Source organism: Symphalangus syndactylus, chromosome 10 (assembly GCF_028878055.3).
Source record: "Symphalangus syndactylus isolate Jambi chromosome 10, NHGRI_mSymSyn1-v2.1_pri, whole genome shotgun sequence".
Lineage (NCBI taxonomy): Eukaryota > Metazoa > Chordata > Mammalia > Primates > Hylobatidae > Symphalangus > Symphalangus syndactylus.
This window is the reverse complement of record NC_072432.2, coordinates 49,359,075-49,380,575: the sequence shown is the minus strand read 5'-3', so window position 1 is coordinate 49,380,575 and position 21,501 is coordinate 49,359,075. Positions and strand designations below refer to the sequence as shown.

The following is a 21,501-nucleotide window of genomic DNA, read 5'->3' as shown; positions in this document are numbered from 1 at the left end:
GAGTTTATCTCCTAAGTCCCTCATAGTTATAAACTTTTTTGACAATAAAGTTAACGTCCTCCATTGACATTTTCTTAAAACCTGGGTGGTTTGCATAATTCTACATGTATAAGATACCTGTGCATAATGTGACTTAGAATAATATAAAAAAGGATAAACCAAAAAATAGGCTTAGATGAAAGACTGGAAAGATACACATCAAAACATTAATTCTGACTTGTCTTTGGTTATTATTGTTTTGGGAATTACTATTTAAATTTGCTTACCTATATTTTCTAAATACTCTGCAATGGGTGGGAAATGAAAAGCAAGTGTTTAGGTATAAAAATATATGAGACATATCCAAATCAGAGATCCTAAAAGTAAATTCATACAATAATTGTTAAACTAAACTGAAATACAATATATTTTAAATGACAAAGTTAATTTTTGTGGTGCTTTTATTTCTCCAAACTTTCAAGAAGTATAAAAGAGGACTCAAGAGAAACAATACTTACATAGCTATAGTAATCTGGGTTAAAACCAATTTAAAATGTTAAAACCTAACTCCAATGTAAGAGATGCAAATCTGTTCCTGGTTCTTTCCTGGGGCTCCTACTGTGACTTTCTGTAAGATGTTTTGTGTGCTGTTGCTTGTAAACATGAAAGACTAAATTGTGCCTTAAAATTCACTGGCGAGAGACAGCCCATCAACCAGGTAGATTTAATGCTTTGCTTTTTTTTTTTTTTGAGATGAAGTCTTACTCTGTAGCCCAGGCTGCAGTGCAGTGGCGTGATCTCGGATCACTGCAACCTTGGCCTCCTGGGTTCAAATGATTCTCCTGCCTCAGCCTCCAGAGTAGCTGGGATTACAGGCCCGTGCCACTGCACCCAGCTAATTTTTTGTATTTTTAGTAGAGACGGGGTTTTACCATGTTGGTCAGGCTGGTCTTGAACTCCTAACCTCATGTAATCCACCCGCCTTGGCCTCGCAAAGTGCTAGGATTACAGGCGTGAGCCACCGTGCCTGGCTGACTTACTGCTTTTCATATATATTTTTCATTTAAACTTGGCAATTATCACCTTCAGTTTTGAAATGAGCTTGCAAATCAGTAATACTTAGATCTCTCTTTCCGTTGTTTCTCTAGCTCCTTTTATTTAGAAATGAAGTCTCACTCTATTGCCCAGAATAGAGTGCAGTAGCAGACCACAGCTCCCTGCAGCCTCAAACTCCTGGGTTCAAGCAATCCTCCTGCCTTAGCCTCCCAAGTAGCTGGAGCTACAGGTGTGCCACTACAGCCGCTTGGCTAACCTCTAGCTTCTTAAGAAAAAAGCGTTGGTGTTACCACCAGTGGGAAACGCAGCTTCCTGCTGCTCATTGTAGATAAGAATCTGATGGGACAGGTTCGTTTCATACATGTCAGCTGAATATGCATGAGTCTTGGGCATTACCCAAAGTGCACTTCTTCTGGGAGGTCCACACAAATCCCATCATCTCACAGTCAACCTCTAAGGGTCCCTAGGCACAAACCCAAGGACCAGGTTACAGGGAGGATGCAGAAGAGTGCCCCCTTTGAAGGCATTCCATAGATCTGACAGAAAAACAAGAGGGATGGGTGTGTGTGGTGCAGCGGGAGCGGGGGGAAGGGAGGGCGGGGGAAGACAGGCACTACCTTCCATTCTGTCTGAAAAAGTTGTCTTCAAAATCTCGAAGTTTCTTTCGAATCCTTTTCTTTTCTTCTCTCATTTCCTGGAGGTGTTCCAGGAGTTCAGGTCTAAGAGAGAGGAAGCATTGCAAGGAAATTAAGTTAAATTTGAGTTGTCATAAATGTAATGAATGTGTAACTCAATAGGAGCTGTGCAGAAAGGGGGCTTAAGTAAATGCAGAAACTGCTGAGGGCATTGAGGGGGCGCGGAAATGGATGTTTTCCATTTCCTGAAAGCCAAACATGCTGGCAACCGATCCAGCTTCTGGGGGTTCCTGCTACTTGGGTAATTCTTAGGCCTTGTGAAATCCCACGGCACTTTGTCATATTTTTCTTTGAAAGAAAGAGATGACATCTGTGCTCAGCGTGTGTTAAGTGATGGGCTGTGATGTACAGAACCACACAATGCCCTTTAGAGACAGAACTTCTGGTTGTTTAAACAAGACTCAAAAGTTCCCTCAAATAACATGGGCTGAAGCATATAAAAAAAGAAAAAAAAAATCACTGTTTTATCCAGATACACCCCAGGTAGTCACTTGTATTTTATCAGCTAATTTATTTAGATACAAAGGCTAAGATAATATTTAAGAGAGCTATTTTTACCAAAACATTTCACCACCACCACCAAAATGACATACATTGAGGCAGCATGGAGATTTGAAAGCCCTGTGTCCTGGCTGCATTTTGATGGTATTTTATCATCCATTGGGGAAATAAACCCATCAGCATCATCTTCGAATTGGTCCAGAAAGCATCGTGCACTGAAATCGGTTTTCAGAGTGACCATCAAGTCTGGCTTCACATTGCTATCGTCTTCTGACCCCTCCTCTTCTTCCTGGAGATACACAGCAATCTCAATAAAAATCTGGTTACTTTTTGGGGCACACTTTCATTACAAGTATCATTTAATAATCAATTATCAGACCCCATATAGTTTCTTCTGTATCTACATTTAGCAACACATATGTACATTACAGATATATTATTGAATATCTGTATTCAATATAAATATACACATTTAATAACACAATGTAGCCACTCAATAAACAGACTGCAAAACTATTTTAAAATGAGTGTACAGCATGTTAATAGTTGTCAGGTTGGCGGTAAGAAGGAACAACCGTCATAATTTATAACCTAAATCAGATGAACTAAAAGGATCCAAAAATTTCCAGCTCTGTGACAGCACAAAACAAAATTCATCACCAGTAACCAGTGCTTTAAAGGATTCTACTACTTGGGTATCTCAGATGGCTTTTTAGGAAAAAAAAAAAAAAAATCAGTCTGAACATTTTCTGAAATAAAACAATACAACCTTTCTATTTAAGAATTGAGATTAGAGAACATTTTATTGCTGCTTAATGCACAAAATTTTAGGGAAATTTTAAGGAGACTGAAACATATTATATTCTCATGATTGAAATAAGAAAACTCAAGCTTTTCCAAAGAACTTCCAAGGGCCACATCTGTATTTTTCGGCATACAAGATTCTAAGAAAAGTATGATATTCTCGGTCTGTATTGATAATGCAAATAGAAAAATAATAAAGCCAAATCAGCATTTCTTAGAGCCAATTTAAGGCTATGTAAGCCTAAGGAAGAGATAATATCAGAATGTGAAAGATTTCAAAACAAGTGATGTACTGCCAAAAGGTAGTCAGACCACAGAGAATAACTTACTATCCTAAAAAATTTAAAAATTGGTTCAGAATACAGCCACATAAAAAATGGTATGCATAGCATCAATTATTACAGGTAAACCAAATGGCTTCCATGCCAGTGCAGCAAAAAAATCTCAGGAGGCAGCAGCAGTTCCCGCTGGAGGGCAAAGTACAAGTGTGCAAATGGTTCATGGTAAATTTTGGTATGTTTAATAATGGTGTTTCTGAAGAGAAATAATGTGAATAAACAAGCAACCGAACAAAGCAAAACAAAAAAGGACTATCATATAACTGATATCAAAGTATTGCTACAAAAATAAAATTGGCAAAAGCTAGGTGGCTTTTCCAGATTGTCTCAGCTGTGACTTCCGATCTTGGGTCTCTTTAAATTGTTAAAAACATTTAAAAGTTTACAAAGTAAAATTGACTTTTTAAGTGAATACGTTTCTTTTTGTTTTAGTAAGAGTAATAACAATTCCCATCGACGTAGTTTTGATAAAAATTGAGATAATGTATGTCAGGTACCTCATAAGGCACACCTGGGACACCGGCTGTGCACATCAGTTTTCCGCTCCCTCTCTTCCTTCCCCTCCCCTGGATAAGGAAGACAGGGTAGAAGTATCTTACCATAACTCAGTGAAGGCAGGAATTGGGGCGTGTTTACTGCTATCCCCAGAGCTTGGCCAATGCTTGCATATGGCCAATAAATGGCTGTTAAGCAGTCTAGTAATTCAGTTTGAAAAGAGAACTACAAAAAACTACTATTAGAAGAGCATAAACACCTGGGACACCTAACAGTTACAAATAAGAACTTAACAACCTTTAATGAAATCAGGTGTCTAGGCCTTATCAATTATATCCCAAAGTCCTGAGAGAACTTAAAAATGTAGAAATGTGCCTTGCACATAGTGAGCACTCAATATTTTTTGAGATAAATGTAACATAATTACTCTCAGTAGCCTTTGAAAATCACGAGGAAAAATAGCAAATAGATTTTCAAATAAGACAGTCATCATAAGTGTTGTAGATACTGGGTAGATTCTAGAAGGAATTAATACATAGATAATATATAAGCAATTGGGAAAAAATCAGTGATCAACTGATGAGACTGGTTCCTTAAAAATGACTCATGGAAACAAACCGTTTTTCCTTTTCTGATAGATGTAGTATTTGGATTTCAATAAACCAGGTAAGCAGACCCTACGAAAGGAAAGCTAGCTTCCCAAATTTCTGCTGAGTAATGACTGAAGGGTGACATGAACCTGAAGGGCAGTCTACAGCAACCCCTCTGCCTGACCCTGCCTTTCTCAGTATCTGAGTCACTTGGACAAAGAAAAGGCATATTTCAAAATGTACAGATAATACAAAGTGGGTAGGGATATCTGATATGTTGGAATACAAAAGCTAGATTTAGTGTATTTCCTACAGCTGAAATAGAAGTGTGAGATGTAACAAATTGGAAAAATTCAAGGCCCTATAATTAGGAAAAAGAAAAGCTGGATACATCAGTGGCAATGCACAAGTATACAGCAAAGCATGAGTCAGGGCCATATGCCAGGGCCATGAGCAGTGGTTCTCAATGAGGGTGATCTGTTCCCTCGGGGACATCAGGCAATGTCTGGAATCTTTTTTGGCTGTCACGACTGGTGAAGGGGTGGTGGTGGCACACTACTAGCCTCTAGTGGGTGGAGGCCAGGACTCTGGTAAGCATCCCACGGCAAGCACAGGGCAGTGCTGCACAACAGTTACCCAGCCCCAAAGGTCAGCAGTGCTGAGGCTGAGACACCCTATCCTCAGAATGGCCAAAATGAATTCCCAATACCTTGTCAGTTGCATAGGCAAGAAACTGGAGGCATGAAAGGGTCTCAGTCATCCAGATCAATGTAAGGACTAGTCTTTGGTCCACTGTCCTGGTTAAACCATATCCAGATTAATGTCCAGTTCTGGGTATCAGCTTTAACAGCAACACTGATAAACTGGTGTGTGTGCACACAGCAGAGCTAGGAGACTACTGAAAGGTTTGGAATCCATATCACACAAGGAAGAGTAAGAGGAACTTGCTGGGATAACAGATTGTCATAGGGTGTGGGGTGAGAGTGGGCAGGGCAGGTGACTGTAAATACAGGCAGTGCTCTCAGGGAAGAAGCAGTATGTCTATTTCGTGTTGCTCCAAAGGGCAAAACTAAGCTTATGGGATAGAATGTAATAAATTGATGATAGCTATGAATATTATAATTTCAACTATTTTCATTAACTTTTGTATTTATCAAACCTATACATTTTAAATTACATATTATGTAATTAACAAAGATAATTATAAAACCAATAATATAAGTTATCAGCTATTATTGATACTTATGTAGTGAGTGACGTAACTCCTTCCATTGCTGTAAACTTTTTAAGCTTGAGGATGGAATCTCTCTGTAGGTTCAATGTCTCTATTCTGCCAGAGAAGTTTTAGAGCGGATTCTTATGTTGGCTAGGAGAACTGATTAGATGATCTCTAGGTTTCTTTGGGTTGGAAAATCTAGGCCTTCAGAACTGAGCTGGCTGTAGTTCATATACAGCTGGTTCGTTCCCAAAAGCATTTAAAATCAGGGGTGAGTTTTGGAGAAACCACTTAGATACAATCTTATCTGCACACACACCAAATTCTAAATTGGAATTGCCAAGAATTAGTACAGTCCAAATACTTTCTAATAGGCCTGGCCAACAGGAACAAAATGAACCAAAAGACAGCACTGTTTACAAAAGCAAAGTGGTCATTGCAAAATTATCTGAAATTTTGACCATGATGTGGGCCAGGAGATAAACCACAGCTAAAATATACTTGTGGAAAAAAAATTAAGCTAAAGGATAAGAATGGGAAAAATGTCTTTTATAAAAAAGAGCATCATTAGGTTATCTTCAGTTCATTTGGTGAAACCATTATTAAGTGTCTGTATTTTGGATGTGTTCAAGAACACATTTTTATCTAGTAATGGTTCTATTGCATGCTGCTAAGAGAAACATGCTAATTTTCATACACACAATTACCCATATTTCTCCAATTACTGTGGTTTCACACTTGGGTGACATTACCAGCCAGACAAAATTTGTCTTTCATTAACATCAAGGCTTATTGTAAGAAAATAGCTCTAATTTTTAAAGACACACTATAGTATACTGGCCCAAATTTCAAGTACCGTGTTTAGAACATTTTCATAAAACAAGTTCTACTTAATACAGTGAGCACAGTCATTGCCTAATACCATAAAATTAGGCAGATGATGTATTAAGATCTGCAAAAGGCAAGAAAAGGAATACATAAAAGATGACTTTATAGCTTGTGGTGCCTTACCTCAGACAAGAAAATGGAGAAGTTCTCAACTGGTTTCCCTCAGTAGACAAGAGGCCCCCATATACTGAAATAACCATTCCTAACTACAGCACGTAAATGATCACCCCAGGCTCGGAACTATCACAGAACTTTGACAAGTAAAACTCTTAATACTCACTTCTACTTCAGGTTTAACTCTTGCTTTGGAGTTAAATGTTAGAAAAACAATCACTGATTTTTAAAAAATGATTGCCTTTGATTTTTCATCTCTAGAGTTCTGTAAAAGGCAGTCCACTTTGTTCAGTTGTCTAGAAACAAAAACATGAAAGAGGCTGATCCTAGTACGGGCCAATTAGGGTCCCACAGAGACACACTGATCTATGGGCACAGATTACATCTCCCATTCTAGCAAAAGTAGCCACCGATGACAAGGATTATCTGTACAAAATCCATATTACTGGAAAAAAAATCAGGACATATATTCTGGCAGCTATCAGTCATTCACAGCACCTCATTCGTAGATTAAGAGCAGATTTTAAAATTAGTCCTGGGGACTAAATGTGCTATGAGAAAGTCAAGAAGGAAAAGCCAGAAATACTGCACCCGCAAATCTGTCAAAGACTACTAAGATATTTGTAGAAGTACAATTTTTCACTGTTTTATGTTTATATATATTTCCTATGTTAATTATGATTTTTCTATAAACAGTATATGAAATTCCTTTTAAAGTTGGTCTAATGAGCTAATTTAAGATTTTGGAATACAGAAAAATCCATTCCCCAAATACAGAAAACATAACCAAACGAAAAGCATTGTGGACAACAAAACCAAACAAAATAATCCCTGAAAGCAAAGTAAAAACAAAACAAGCAACAACAGACAATACAAAAAAGAGGGGGGAATACAATGAAACCAAAGAAATCAGCTAAATGAAACTGGAGAAATCAGTACTCTTTAGAGGGAACTGTTCAAAGTTGGTTATATACAGCTACTGATTTTCAGGGAATGCTATAAGAAGCCACCACCAAAAGGCCCGATCACACCCCCTTTCCATTCACCAGAGGGGAGGGGAGGAGGGAGGGAACTGGTGCGGATTTAGCAATGGGTTAGCAGCTGGGGTCTTCACCTTGATCTCCTTGAAGAAGGAAGCAGTTTCGCCCTCGATAATTGGTTGCAGCAAAGGGCTTCTCCGCTTGCTGGAGGGGGAACCCTGTGACAGGTGTTAACAAGTAGGTTACATTCCGAACCCCTTTCCCTTTCCCTCCAGCTCTCGGCCTCCTCTGACCTCACCAGTATTTATTAACTTTTAACTCTGCATTCTTACCCCTCCCTGCCAAACACACCCAGGAAAACCTGAAACAACAAAAGTTCTTTTTCCAAGTTGCTGCTTCCCTTCAGCGCCCACACACATAAATCAAGGAGGACAGAGTACAGCAAGAACAGCACAGGAGTATATCCGGCAGACACGCAGAAGAAACCCGAGGAGAAACACCTGCCTCCCATCGATGCCCCTGCCAATCACAGTAACCACAAGAACACTTCGGCTGTAGTCAGCTAAGGAGAATCATAAGCTCAGAAAGCAATACAAAGGGGAGCTGACTTCTCTGTTGCACGTTCACCCTTCTTAGGGACACTAAGGGTTCCTGCCTGGAGAATGAAAACAACTCCTTAGATCTAATCGTTTTGTTAGTTTAGGACATTCCTCCAGAATACATTAAAGTGGCTTTCTTCAAATACACCTGGCTGAGATCTCTGGACCCTCCTTTCTTCATTAAATACATTGTTAAAAGAAATAGACAATATTCTAGGCCTAGAAATAAGAAGGGCATTTAAGGCCGGGCCAGACAGGAGCAGCAGCTAAAATGAGTATGTATTGCAACGGCCACATCAAAGTGAGTTTGTGTCTGCTAAAGAGCCTAAAAGCCAGCAGAGGAGATGGGAGGACTGAAACAGAGGCAAATGTTTCCCTAAGAGATGGACAGGGCAGAACGGGCCGTACTCATAAGCTGGGGGTGGAAACGCTGAGACTGGGATGAGGGATGGGAGCAGGTGGCTGGGCCCTAAAGACTTTCCTGTCGCTGAAGGCAAGCTGCTGCTCTCTACTCTTGACAAAGTCAAAATCCAGGAGCCAAAAGCAGCAAAGTTTAAGGATGGTGGCCACTGGCAGCAATGAGCAGCCTCCTTTCCTACACCTTGTCACATCCTCCAAGAAGGCCCTCTCTCTTGTTTCTCAGAGGATTTTCTCCCTGGACACAATTCCCAAGGGAGTTATCCCTCTCTTGGATGGGAGGGACTATGAGCAGAGGGTCTTGGGATCAGAGCAGCACTCTTCGGAGTGAAGAGGCCTGGAGAAAGTGCAGCCCTACCCCCTTGGTGCTCCGTCTCTGGCCCAGCATATCCGATGGATGTACATGCCTTTTGGGCAAAGCATGTCCTCCAAAAGGGAAAAATAAATTCTATCAGCTTCAGGTTTGCCCATTTTTAACAAATGTAGCCTCAGGGGTCTTTGATAAAGTCTTCATTCCTCAAGCTTGTGGGCCAGCCATGGATAGTAATGGCTGATTCAGCAATTAAAGCCTATTCTTTAATGAGAAAGCAGGTTAGGGCCCTATTCATATATCCAGGGCCCATTCAAGCAGAAAGGTGTTGTACCAGCCATGGGAAGGTATTCTACTCACAATGATGGGTATGGTGTTAGCTCGGGACAGGATCTGTTTGACCAGCCGGTACCTGTCATATAGTGGCTTCATGACCTGCCGTTCATTCTTTGTTACCTGAAAAGCAAGAATGAGAGCTATGAGAAGCCTGCTGCTGGGAGTCATGACCAGCTGTCTAAGCATGCTCTGGGCCTTTGTAATTCTAGAGAAACTCTAGATGATGCAACTTAAGTCTTACTACCCTCACAGAATTTATTTAAACTGATAATATTATTTATTCAATAAATATTCAGATTACCTACTTCAGCTGCAGATCAATGGAAGTCACTCCACTGGTAGTATTGCTTTTTCTAAATCCAAACTAGGATCATTCTTAGGTTCCTGCTTCCTGCTTAAAACTCAAGGTTCAGAGTTCCCAGATGACTATTTTCTGAGCCCAGGGAAAGTGAAAGCGTATATTTGCTATAAGACATATCATGTAGGCCGGGCATGGTGGCTCACGCCTGTAATCCCAGCACTTTGGGAGGCCGAGGTGGGCAGATCATCTGAGGTCAGGAGTTCGAAACCAGCCTGGCCAACATGGTGAAACCCTGTCTCTACTAAAAAATACAAAAAAAAAAAAAAAATTAGCTGGGTGTGGTGGTGGATGCCTGTAGTCCCAGCTATGCAGGAGGCTGAGGTGGAGAATTGCTTGAACACAGGAGGCGGAGGGTGCAGTGAGCCGAGATCACACAACTGCTCTGGGTGACAGAGCAAGACTCTGTCTCCAAAAAAAAAAAAAAAAAAAAAAAAAAAAAAAAGACGTATCATGTAATTCATTTACTTGTCTTTCTCCTCTATGAAATTATATTTCTTTTTTTTTGAGACGGAGTCTCGCTCTGTCGCCCAGGCTGGAGTGCAGTGGCTCAATCTCGGCTCACTGCAAGCTCCGCCTCCCAGGTTCACACCATTCTCCTGCCTCAGCCTCTCCGAGTAGCTGGGACTACAGGCGCCCACCACCACGCCCGGCTAATTTTTTTTTTGTATTTTTAGTAGAGACGGGGTTTCACCGTGGTCTCGGTCTCCTGACCTCGTGATCCGCCCGCCTCGGCCTCCCAAAGTGCTGGGATTACAAGCGTGAGCCACCTAAGAACAAGATTCTGGCAAACAGTGGGTATTCAAGGAACATTTGATGAAAAATACATGAACTGATTCATCTGTGTATTCCTAAAATCTGGCACAGGGTTAAAAAATGTTTAAAGGACTGATTCTCCGGGCAGTGGGGAGGAATCATACTCAACTCCCTGGCACAGTATTGGAAGCTCCTCATACTCTATTTGCTGTTTCTCCTCCCTATCATACCTCAAGCTTCAGAAATAAAGTAGGTTGTCTCAACCTTCTTGTCTAATTCCCTCTACCCTGCCATGGCTTCCTCTTTGCTCTTTTGTTTGCAAATTCCAGATGAAGAGCCACTTCCCTGTGCAGCCTTCTTCCAACATCCCCCATTCTGGGAGACTCACCTATTCTCTCCTTTGTATCACCACCCTGCCCCGGGCATACCCTGTAATTTCATAAATGCTTTTACACTCTACTGTAGCAATATGTTGACACGTGTCTCCTCCTTGAGACTGTAGCCCCTTGAGAGCAGTTTATATTTTTGTATTCCTAGTAACTATTTCAGTGCCTGACATCATGGAAATATTCCATGAATATCAGTCAAATGAGTGAATAAATATTTCAGACATAAATAGGTGTGCCTGATTCACAGATACAGTCCCATTGGTTACTTAAATGGGGAATGAGATGAAGTATCTGTTTCAAGTTAGCTGTTTGTCTCCTGCATTCTCTTACTATTTCACATATAATAAGGCAAGAGTTTTAGAGGTAAGGAAGGCAAGTAGCATTAGCTTTGACCATTTCTTTTACGGGTTTTTTGAGACTTCAACTTCAAAGATGACTCTGGATTATGAAGAAATGGATGATCCTTTGTTGCCTTTTGTATTTGTCTTTCTCAAAGTGATCAACAGCAAGTGTGCTTTGGATAAACTTGACAAGTTAGAATAAGATCAAGAAGAATAACAACCTTTTATTTATTGCACTTCTGTTATCAGATAACTAATGGGCAATTGGTATTTTCCTGCTTCTACTATCTACTATATCATGAGGAGATTTATAATTTTATAAGCAATGACTGTCAAAACTAGAAGGGACCCAAATTATTTTACAGAAGAAGACTAAGGATCAAACCACAGATGTCACCCGCTACACACCTACCACAGAGCTCAAAGGAAAAGACTGTGTCTAGTGCTGGCAAGGATGTTGAACATCTGGAACTCTCCTTCACTGCTGGTAAGAGCGAAACACTTCGGAAAACTATTTGGCAGTACCTACTAAGCTGAACTTATGATCCATCAATTCCACTCTTAAGTATATACCAAACAAAGGTGGCCTTAAGTTCATCAAAAGACATATGTAAGAATGCTCATAGCAGCACTATAATCTCAAACTGGAAATAGTCCCAAGCCAGAAATTGCCCATATGCCCATCAGTGGTAGAATAAAGTATGTTCCCCAAATTAAATGCTACACAGCAACGAGAATAAGTGAATCACAGCTATATGCAACATCATGGATTAACCTCATAATAATAAAACTGAGTAAATTATGCCAGACACAAAACATACTGTCAGATTCCACTTACATAAAGGTCAAAAATAAGAAAAATCCACAGAGTTAGATGATAGTGGTTTTCCTCTGTGGAACCTTGAGTCACGGTACTGACGAAGGGAACATGAGCAAGGCTTCTGGAGGATCGGCAACATTTTGTTTTTTGATCTGGGTGCTGGTTACCTGGGTGTGTTTACTTTGTGAAATTTCATCAAGACGTATGTTTATAATTTGGGCTCTTTTCTGCATTTATGTTTTACAGGGTAAGCATCCCAAATCTGAAAATCCAAAATCTGAAACTTTTTGAGTACTGACGTGATGCCAAAAGGAAACGTTCACTGGAACATTTTGAATTTCAGATTTTGGGATTTGGGATGCTCAATCAGTATAATGCAAATATTCCAAAATCTGAAAAAATCCAAAATCTGAAACACTTCTGGTCCCAAGCATTTCGTATAAGGGATACTCAACCTGTACTTCAACAAAAGTGCAACAGCCACAAATAAGTGTGGGGAACAGAAATGAAATGACTTGTACAATGTCACATGTAAAATGACAGAATTTAGGACTGAGACACATGAAATAATCTTTTAAACACAAGATATAGAATACGTTGCAGATGAGATTAAGGTGCATCCTAATGTCAGCACGTGACACATGGTGAAATATAACGTGCAAGATAAACAATAGGTGGTTGAGTAACCAAAGACATACTAAAAATAGAAATAGGAACCAGCCAGCATCCCCACTGTGAACTAGCATCCATTACTAGTTATTTGGCAGAAACATCTTTGGACTGTAATAGAAGACCAAAGTAAAACCAACCAGCTATGACAAATTTGACAGAAACCAATCTCCTTTCTTACTCTTTGTTCAAAAACGAAGTTTTCTACTTGGAGTAGATGAGGAAGATCACTGGCTTAATTCTTTGGCTCATGACGTTGATATTTAGATTTTCTACAAATCGCTCATGTTTTCAATTAGTGACCCCCAGGAACTAATCACCTGTGGGTGATCTGACAAAATCCAGTGTTTTTGACTATGGAGAGTTAAAACTCATGATTCCACAAAACCATTGTCATTTAACAGAAGCACCAAAAATATCAAAGATCTTTAAGTCTGAGGTAAGAGAAAGGTAAGAATAACGACCTGATTTTTATCATAATCATTTTCATAATATATATTTGAAGCCAAAGGCTCAGTGATACTAAAAGTTAATGCAACTTTTACCCATCATAATAATGATCATTGCTCAGAGTTTGTGAGTGGGGTTAAAATTTAATCCCCAGTTATATGAACAAAGCAGGACCTTCGCTGAAGTGTCAAAAAAGAGCTATTAAATGTAACCACAGGAAAACCGTTTGAGTTGACATCTCTTATTCTTGACTCATCAGCTGCTCAGGGATTCTGCTGCCCACCAAGAATAGGGCTCTGAATGAGCTACTGATCTTCTCTCAGCCTCAGTTTCCTGAATGGTAAATTGCAGAATTCAAATTAGAAAATCTTTATGCTTCCTAATTGCTTGGAAATGACTTTAGGCCAGTCATGTAGTATATTATCTCTTCAAAATACTTTCACTCCTCTAGCTTCAAAACTTTACTTAAAGTGATAGTGCTGAATAGTCTTCCAATATGTGGAACTAGGGTTATCATTAAGATGTACTTTTGCACATAAGTCAAACAACATAAATTTCCAGATGTGAAGATCTAAGGGGAGAAAGCAGCACTTCCACTCCGTCTTTCCTTATGATTCAAATACATTGTCATTTACTGGTCTTTTACTACCCTATTTGCTTTTCCCGTAAGTTTCAGATATTTCAAAACACAAAGGGAACACTAGCCAATAATTATCCACATTTAATTAATGGCAAGTCTTGAACAGAAATTGAAAAGGCCTGATTAGGCAGCTGCATTTGTCTGCCTTTATCTTTTGTGATGGTTTTGGTCTTAGCCTCAAATAAAACTCTTCCCTACTGAAACATCAGTTTAGTTGCTGTTACCTGACAAAACCACAAAGGTGAAAGGTAAAATGAACATATTTACTTTAAAGATAAATTAGAACTATGAAATATTAAGAGCTAGAAAAGTCTTATTTTTTAGATGATAAAATTAAGCACCAGAGAGAGTAATGATTTGCTCAAGGCCACAGAGATTGGTCCAGATCCCAGGTTTATGAACTTCCAGTTGTTTTCTTTCACAAATAAGAAGTAGGATCTTTAACTGTAATGATTTTTGGATCTGCGATACTCAATCAATAGCGCATCAATACAGCATCATCAATATAGTGCAGTCAATATAGCATAGATATATAGCATTATTCTCTAATAGGGTTTGGCCAAGTTGTCTTCATAATATAAAGAATTCTGCCTTCCAAGCTGAAAGTTTGCCTATATTGAATTTACAAAAATCTGTGCTTATGAACAGTGTCATAGAAACACAACTTTGTGAGAAATTATGTCATAGACAAACTATGTGGCCTCAAATTCTCCTTAGTAAAACAAGAAGTAGTTTGAGTTTGTGTGTGAGGGGTATACCTCTGAATCATCAAACTGCTAGAAGGAGAAGACAAAATGGGATGGATTCTTATAACTGTTGCATTCTTGGCCTATTAATTTGAAAAATGGCAACTCTCTCTTCATTATCAGGTTATCATAATAGACTGTATAAAGATCAGAAAATCCAAAACAGCAGCTAACCAAAGGAGAATATTTATAAATGGCTCCAGAATTTGCATTTAAATTTGAACATGGCTGTATTTAGGGTCCTCAAGGTTTAAAAACATAAGATTAAAATACTCCATTGAGGAAGATCAGATGGAGTATGCTTCCAGTTTTGATCAGGTAACCCATTCTCTCCCCTCTATGGCCATTATCAAATAGTGGGATACGCAGACAGTAATACAGTGACATGTAGTTATTTACTGCACTTCTGTGACATGGTCTTTTGATGAGAAGATTCTTAAATATTGAAGAGGATGCGCTTTAATAATGGGGAATTATATGCCTGTGTATAAATGAGTGTTTTTGTGTTTATATATGTGTAACTCTGCAGAGTGCCCTCACAGTGCCCTGAGTAAGCAAACAGCTTTGCTAAAAATGTACAGAAGCAGCTGATTACAGTTTTGGCCTAAGATTTTAGTAGTTAGTGCCCTTTTAAATCAGTATCTGTAGACTCAGAAAAAAATCCATTGAGTTTTGAGCCCCTGCTTTTCTAAAAAATTGGGGTTTGGAACAATAGTTTAACTCTGGAAGTACATGTATTTTTCTTCTAAGAAGACTGTCGTCCACATGGTATTTACAGTCCAGGGTCCATAGTAACACCACAAATCTAAGAATTAAAAGTTTACTCTTTGATTTTTTTTTTTTCAGACTGGCCAGATATCAAATAAACTCTGCTTTTCCTGAGGAGGTTGGAGCATCATGTTCCAAATAGAGAGAGGCAGAGAGTTTGGCCCTGGACCAGAAATGAATGACACTCAAATTTCCTAGAGCATTTGTTCCCCGCCCTATGAGATGCTAGAATCCGGACCCACCTGAAAGAGTGATGAAAGAGAATAATAAGGCAGGGCCAAGAATAATAGTTCATATGCTTAATGATAAGAAGGCTATGAAATGCACATTCTTTCGCCTGATTTAATCATTTAATCAGAAGGAGGCCACAGAGAGTAGAACATGTAATTGTAACAGAAGTGAAAACTATCATTTACTGTGCAAGCCCAGTAAAAGCCACCCCACCCCACTTCCTCAGTGACAGGCATCCTACAGGTAAGTATATACAGATAAACTTCTGTGTGTGTGTGTCTGTAACATCATTTAATCTCCTTGGCAATCTATAACAGATATCTATTATATAGACAAAGCACCAAGGCTCTGAGAGGTTACCTAAGCAGCCCAGTGTCATACAGCTAATCTCAGTGGGGCTGAGTTTTGAATCTGGGTCTGCCAATTCTACGTGTCTGACCCAGTCCAGGCTGAATGAGGGAATCTGTTCCCAACTCAGAGCAACAAATACTACAGCACACAAAATACTCAATTGGCAGCAAGGTTAAGTCTATCTAGAACACAGCTGTGAGCTCTTAAGGGCCTTGGGCATGGAAGTCCTTAAAGGTGTCTATCAGTCATAACCCAAATCCACAGAAGGAAAAGAGGAAATGTTCAAGAAGGAAAACACACCTTCTCCATGAGGCCTACCAGACGGCTACACAGAGATCTCTACTTTAGGGTTCTGAGCCTATTGTGGAGAAGGAGTGTCTCTCTGATAAAAGAAGTTCACTTCTGCCTCTACACATTTTGAATATTCCAGTGGAGAAGGAGAAAGTTTCACAATGTATTTGAGCTCTACAGCATTTACTACTTGGTTCAATGCCTTTAAAAAAATTCCAAACAAAGCTTGGCTGAAACATGAACATTATCCCAGAGTGTCAGTATTTTTCCACTGCAGGGACAGGCCAGCAGAATAAATCATCATCAGTGCCAGCATTTTTTTTTTTGTTTTACATTTAAACCTGATAAATTCAGAATTAAAATGCCACCAAGGAGACATTCTACAGATAGTTATTGGGCCTGTGTCATGTCTCAGGTCTTGTGCTAGACACTGAGGACTGGGGTCACCACTAGGTGAACAAAGCCCAGAATCCCTGACCTCCTACACCTTAGAGTCTAGTGAATTATTCTGGAACCTTCTTTATTTAAAAGAGCATATTTTAGATGAAAAGACTATCATACAGTCATGGCCAAGACCGAAAAAGAGATCTATACTTTTTGGCTATATAAAAATAATCAGTGAACCTAAACTTGCTTCCTTACACCTGCTTTTAAAAACTTGTTTTGTTAGGTCTCTGACATTATGAACAAAAGGTCATTAACAGTGACTGACAAGAAGGATGTCTGATGAAAAGTTCCTCAAGGAAGAGAGCAGAAGCCTATCATGCTACCACTTCCCCCACAGCTAACAACAAACATTCAAGCAATGCTTGCTGAACAGCAAGCCACCTCAAATGCTTCCCGTTGTTATGAAAAGGCAAAGCCGTATTTTGGATTCCTCACACTTCTGGTTCTGAATGGCAGCTGGAACTTCTTTATAGACAAACACTAGTTGCACTGCATTGTAGAGAGATTGAATTTTAAGGCGGATCATTCTAGTTTAACGCCTTTCATTTTGTGGATGAGGAAGCCTACAGTGACAGCTTATTGGGGGAGACCTAGGGACAGGGAAGTCTTCAAACTCCAGGGGTCTTTATGCCCTATACTCTGCCCCTCCGACCCCTGGCCCTTCCACCATTCCTTCCTTTAAAGCGGTACATTAATGACTAAATTTTAGTTGCAAACAAATTTTTCATTGGAACCCAAGTACGTTCAACATCTACTAGATAGAACTTTCTTATTGGCTAAGGCTTCAGAAAGCTTAGTTATGGTGTAAATATATAGTAACCTCCTTTATCCTAAAAGTAAAGAAAGCAAACATTAGGGAACCCCATTTGTGAAATACTGAACATAGAAAATCCATTTCTAAAGCCAGATAATTGACCCCAGTCAGAAAACTTACTACATCACATACCGGCCGTCCATGAATGCTTTCATAATATAACAGAGCTTTCTGCAGAGCCACTTTCTCATTAGCAATCTGGTCTTTGGTCATATCCTGTATAAACACAGGGATAGAGAATTGAAAGAGAGGAAAATGTTTGTGAACATTCCAACTTCTTTACTTAAATTACTAAAGCAAGGCTAAAAAGAACCCTCATATAACAGCTCTCCCTAGCTCTATCCAAAGTTCATTTAGAAATGGGCTACTCCTGAGCTCTTGGGAGAAACGTGGCCAGCACAGCAGAATCATCATCAGCCACTTGGATCTCCCTCATGGCAGCAAAGGTACGGTGAACACTGAGGTAAGCAGGGCTGTGAGGCACATGGGGCTTAGCTTAATGGCCCAAGCGATGACGACGGTTATACGTTACATGGTCCCAAAGGTTTGTCTCTAATCCTTCTACCTCGGAGTCACAAAACCAGCTATTAACCTAAACAAGTTCATTCTGTAATCTATACAATAGAGTTTTGTTTTCAATCTGTAGTCAAAAACCAAAGCACCCACAGTTAACGCACTCTGCAGTTGTTTCATCACCTTCTCTAGACACGTAACAGCCTGGAAGGCTTAACAAGGCATCATCTTCCCACTGGGATTCACGTGGCACGCCCTGTGTCTCTACCACATTGACTGCAATGGCTTAGGGCTTAGCAGTTCACAGAATCATCACACCTTAATGTCCTCAGGACGGCTGCTTTCCGCTCGCTTCTCCTGGAGCTTCCTCTGAATAGATTCCAGTGTGGCTTCAACACTGGGCTTTATTGCTTTATCCACCAACTCTTGCTTCTTCTCATCTTCTTTCTCAAGTTGGGAACCAAAACTCTTGGGGAGTGTGTTGCTTCGCTGCCGCATCCTGGGAGTTAGGTCCTCTTCAGATATCTTTAGTTTTGATTCTAGTTGAGAAGATTTGGGGGTAGAGAGAGATATGAGTTGTTTTTTTTTTTTTTTTGAGATGGAATCTCACTCTGTTGCCCAGGTTGGAGTGCGGTGGCACGATCTCGGCTCACTGCAAGCTCTGCCTCCTGGGTTCACGCCATTCTCCTGCCTCAGCCTCCTGAGTAGCTGGGACTACAGGCACCCACCACCACGCCCAGCTAATTTTTTTGTATTTTTAGTAGAGACGGGGTTTCACCATGTTAGCCAGGATGGTCTCGATCTCCTGACCTCGTGATCCGCCTGCCTCGGCCTCCCAAAGTGCTGGGATTACAGGCGTGAGCCACCGTGCCTGGCCTGATATATGAGATTTGATGTCTGCCCAACACAAATTGTTTTTCTGTAGTATCGATAACTTATTCTGTCTTTCTTCAGAGAGTATATAGTTACAGTATCAGTAGAAATCCCTGATTATGTAAAACCTGAGAGAATGGTAACGTCTTCTTTGATTACATGGAATGTTTCTCTAACACTAATTGCTGAGAAAGCTTTAGCCACATCAGCCTGTATGATGCCCTCAGAATGTGGCATCCTTGCTCCTTCAGTGGTTAAAGGTATTTAGTGATCTAATGCCCAATCACTGGCCAACCTTTTCTGTATGACTTACATACCTTATTCTGAAATTAGGTTCACTTTGTATTCTATTTAGTTGTTTACATGACTATGTCTCTGAAAAGATGGGAATCTCTTTGAGGGATGGAGGCCAAACCCTCTGCAGATTCATCTCCGTGTCTACTTGTTTGCTTCTACCACCACAGCAAATGGAGACTTGGATTAAACAGGTGTTTGAGAGATGCTGACTTGAAACCATCATCCTTCTATTAGTGATCCAGGGAAATGAAGAAATGCTGCAGAATTCGCCTCTTAGCTGATCTGGTTGCCCTATGACTGAGACCATGTGAAGACCTGGGGAAGTGGTCACTCTGAATAGCTGAGAGTGCTGGGAAGCATCTTTAAGGACTGGGGAATGCCTTAGCAGTGGCACTCAGCGGGAGAGGAGGTGAGAGATTCCGCACCTGGCTTGTTGTACAGAAGCCACAGCTCCAGAATTTTACCCACCTTTAAGTTGTCTCCGGAATTTGGCAAGGTCATTTGTCCATTTCAGAACCTCTGGATTGGCTGCTTTGTCACTGTGGGAAGGCTGAGAAAAGGAAGTCTAGAGTAAATGCTTTGGAACTGGAGCAGGGAAAGGAAGAAGTGTTTGATGATCATTTTTGTTTTAAATAGGAAGGAAAAGTTGAGCCCCATCAAAATAAGAAATTAAACATGACCAATCAGAGCAAATGTCACAAATGTAATTCCATTATCCTTCTTTATATTTGGTTATTGTGATGCTTTCAAAAAATTCCTCAGAGGCAAAATGCATCCTTATGATCAGGGACTTCTGTGAGGTCCATGACCCCCTTGCCATTATTTGTAGGGTTCAACTGTAAGACGAACAGTGTAGAAAACAGAGGAGTATATGATGTTTTGCTCAGCAACCATCACGAAAATGCCTTTTTGCCACTCTTGTGGTACAGAGCTGAGAGCAGAATGAGCTCAGTACTAACGAGATTTCAGAAGATAATATTGAATTAAATTTTAGTCAAACAAAGGATTTCATTCAACAATTTCTCCAGTTCCTGCTTACTGATTAATTTATAAAATGTAGACTTTCATTTTTTTTTTTTCATAAGAATACACTTGTGCAAGGAAAATGCTGATACATAATGACTGGGGTTTATCAGGGTGTACTATCCAGGGTTTACTGCCTTTTTGTCGTAAGATTCCCTAGAAGCCTCCCTTAACCTTTCGTCATTCTTTGAGTTGTTGAGATGCTGCCATGTCCAGGGAGAGGATGAGGCGAAAAGAACAGTGTGAGGGGACACTTACTCTGTACTTCTTCTCTTCTTCGAATCTATCTTCAAACTTCCGGATCTTCTTTTTAAGGCTCTGAATCCTTCGTGTGAGCTGGGCAGGTGTCAGGTCCTCTTGCTCATCATCATAGGACCCCAGAGAGGAGCTTCGCCGCCTGTGAAGAGTACGACTTGGGTCAGTTTCCCCAGGAGCAGTCACTGCTTGCCTAGAGGGGCCCTGGGGAAGTGGGACACCCTGTGGCATGTGGTGGTGGGGTGGGAAGCAGCACGGAGACAAAACAGCCTCTCTCCTCTTGAATAAAAGACACTTGAGTGATCCATTGGAGCTCGGTATAGCCCACCTATTAAGTACATCTAGGCTTTCTAGCTCACATTTATAATTAGCAAAGTAGGACTGAACATCAACCTTTCCTGTGGGCCTAAAAGAGCTGAATTGGAGAGCGCTTTGGAAAGGAGATGCTAAGAAAATTCAATATATGATGTTGCAGTTGGGCCACAGCTCAAATAGGAAACTACAACATGGCCTGTGTCCTAGGATGGAGAATTTCAAATATGTTGCTCCACAGGCTCATGACTTAATTAAAAAAAAATTATTCACTATCAGTGCCATTCCTATCTTTTCCGATGTTGTGGGGATGATGCATTTGCCTATCAGCAGCACAGAGAAATATACCTCATGAAAGAATGGGAGTTTGGTGGGGAAGGAGGCACTTCTGTGTCATCCAGGTATTGTCTGCTCTGCCCGTAAGCGTAGAACCGAGGAGAGAGCATGGGGTCACTGTCTTCGTCCAGCAGCTGACGGATCAGGCGCCCAGCCTGCGGCGAGAGGTGGGCTTCATCAGAGTCACTGTTCTCCCGCTGCCAGGAGGAGAAAGCAGGGGCAGGCTCTGGAAAATAAGGGCAGTAAGAGGTCAGGGTTGTTCTTTAAAACACAAGTGTTTCCCAGGCTTCCCAGATGCTTTAGGAAGCTGTCCATTGAATCGTTTCTCATTTTACAGCTAAGGTCCAGACTAAGGACACCGCGCCCCAACTGAAATCACCAGTATGTCTGACAGCCATCATCTACCTACCTCTCGTTTCCATTCTCACTGGCTTTCCAAAGAGAATTTGCTCGGGCTACCCTGAGGAGGAGCCTTGAAGGGGGGAAGCCCAGTCGATTAGTGA

The 21,501-nt window shown here is 40.5% G+C and overlaps 1 protein-coding gene across 9 annotated transcripts in view; it reads right to left on the bottom strand.

Moving 5' to 3' along the window:
- FAM13A (family with sequence similarity 13 member A) overlaps positions 1-21,501 on the bottom strand; it is a 431,061-nt gene that overhangs the window by 3,326 nt on the left and 406,234 nt on the right. For 4 of the 9 annotated variants that reach the window (XM_063610246.1, XM_063610248.1, XM_063610249.1 and 1 more), the window contains 9 exons: positions 21,011-21,224; positions 20,354-20,492; positions 19,541-19,622; positions 18,221-18,441; positions 17,522-17,605; positions 9,343-9,438; positions 7,791-7,874; positions 2,324-2,520; positions 1,653-1,754 (listed from right to left, as the gene is read on the bottom strand). In XM_063610246.1, the coding sequence (XP_063466316.1) occupies positions 1,653-1,754; positions 2,324-2,520; positions 7,791-7,874; positions 9,343-9,438; positions 17,522-17,605; positions 18,221-18,441; positions 19,541-19,622; positions 20,354-20,492; positions 21,011-21,224 (1,219 nt within the window). Of the gene's footprint in view, positions 1-1,652; positions 1,755-2,323; positions 2,521-3,870; positions 3,940-6,842; positions 6,973-7,790; positions 7,875-9,342; positions 9,439-17,521; positions 17,606-18,220; positions 18,442-19,540; positions 19,623-20,353; positions 20,493-21,010; positions 21,225-21,501 lie in introns of those variants that run through there. The other 5 variants (XM_063610243.1, XM_063610245.1, XM_063610244.1 and 2 more) reach the window with 3 other exon arrangements.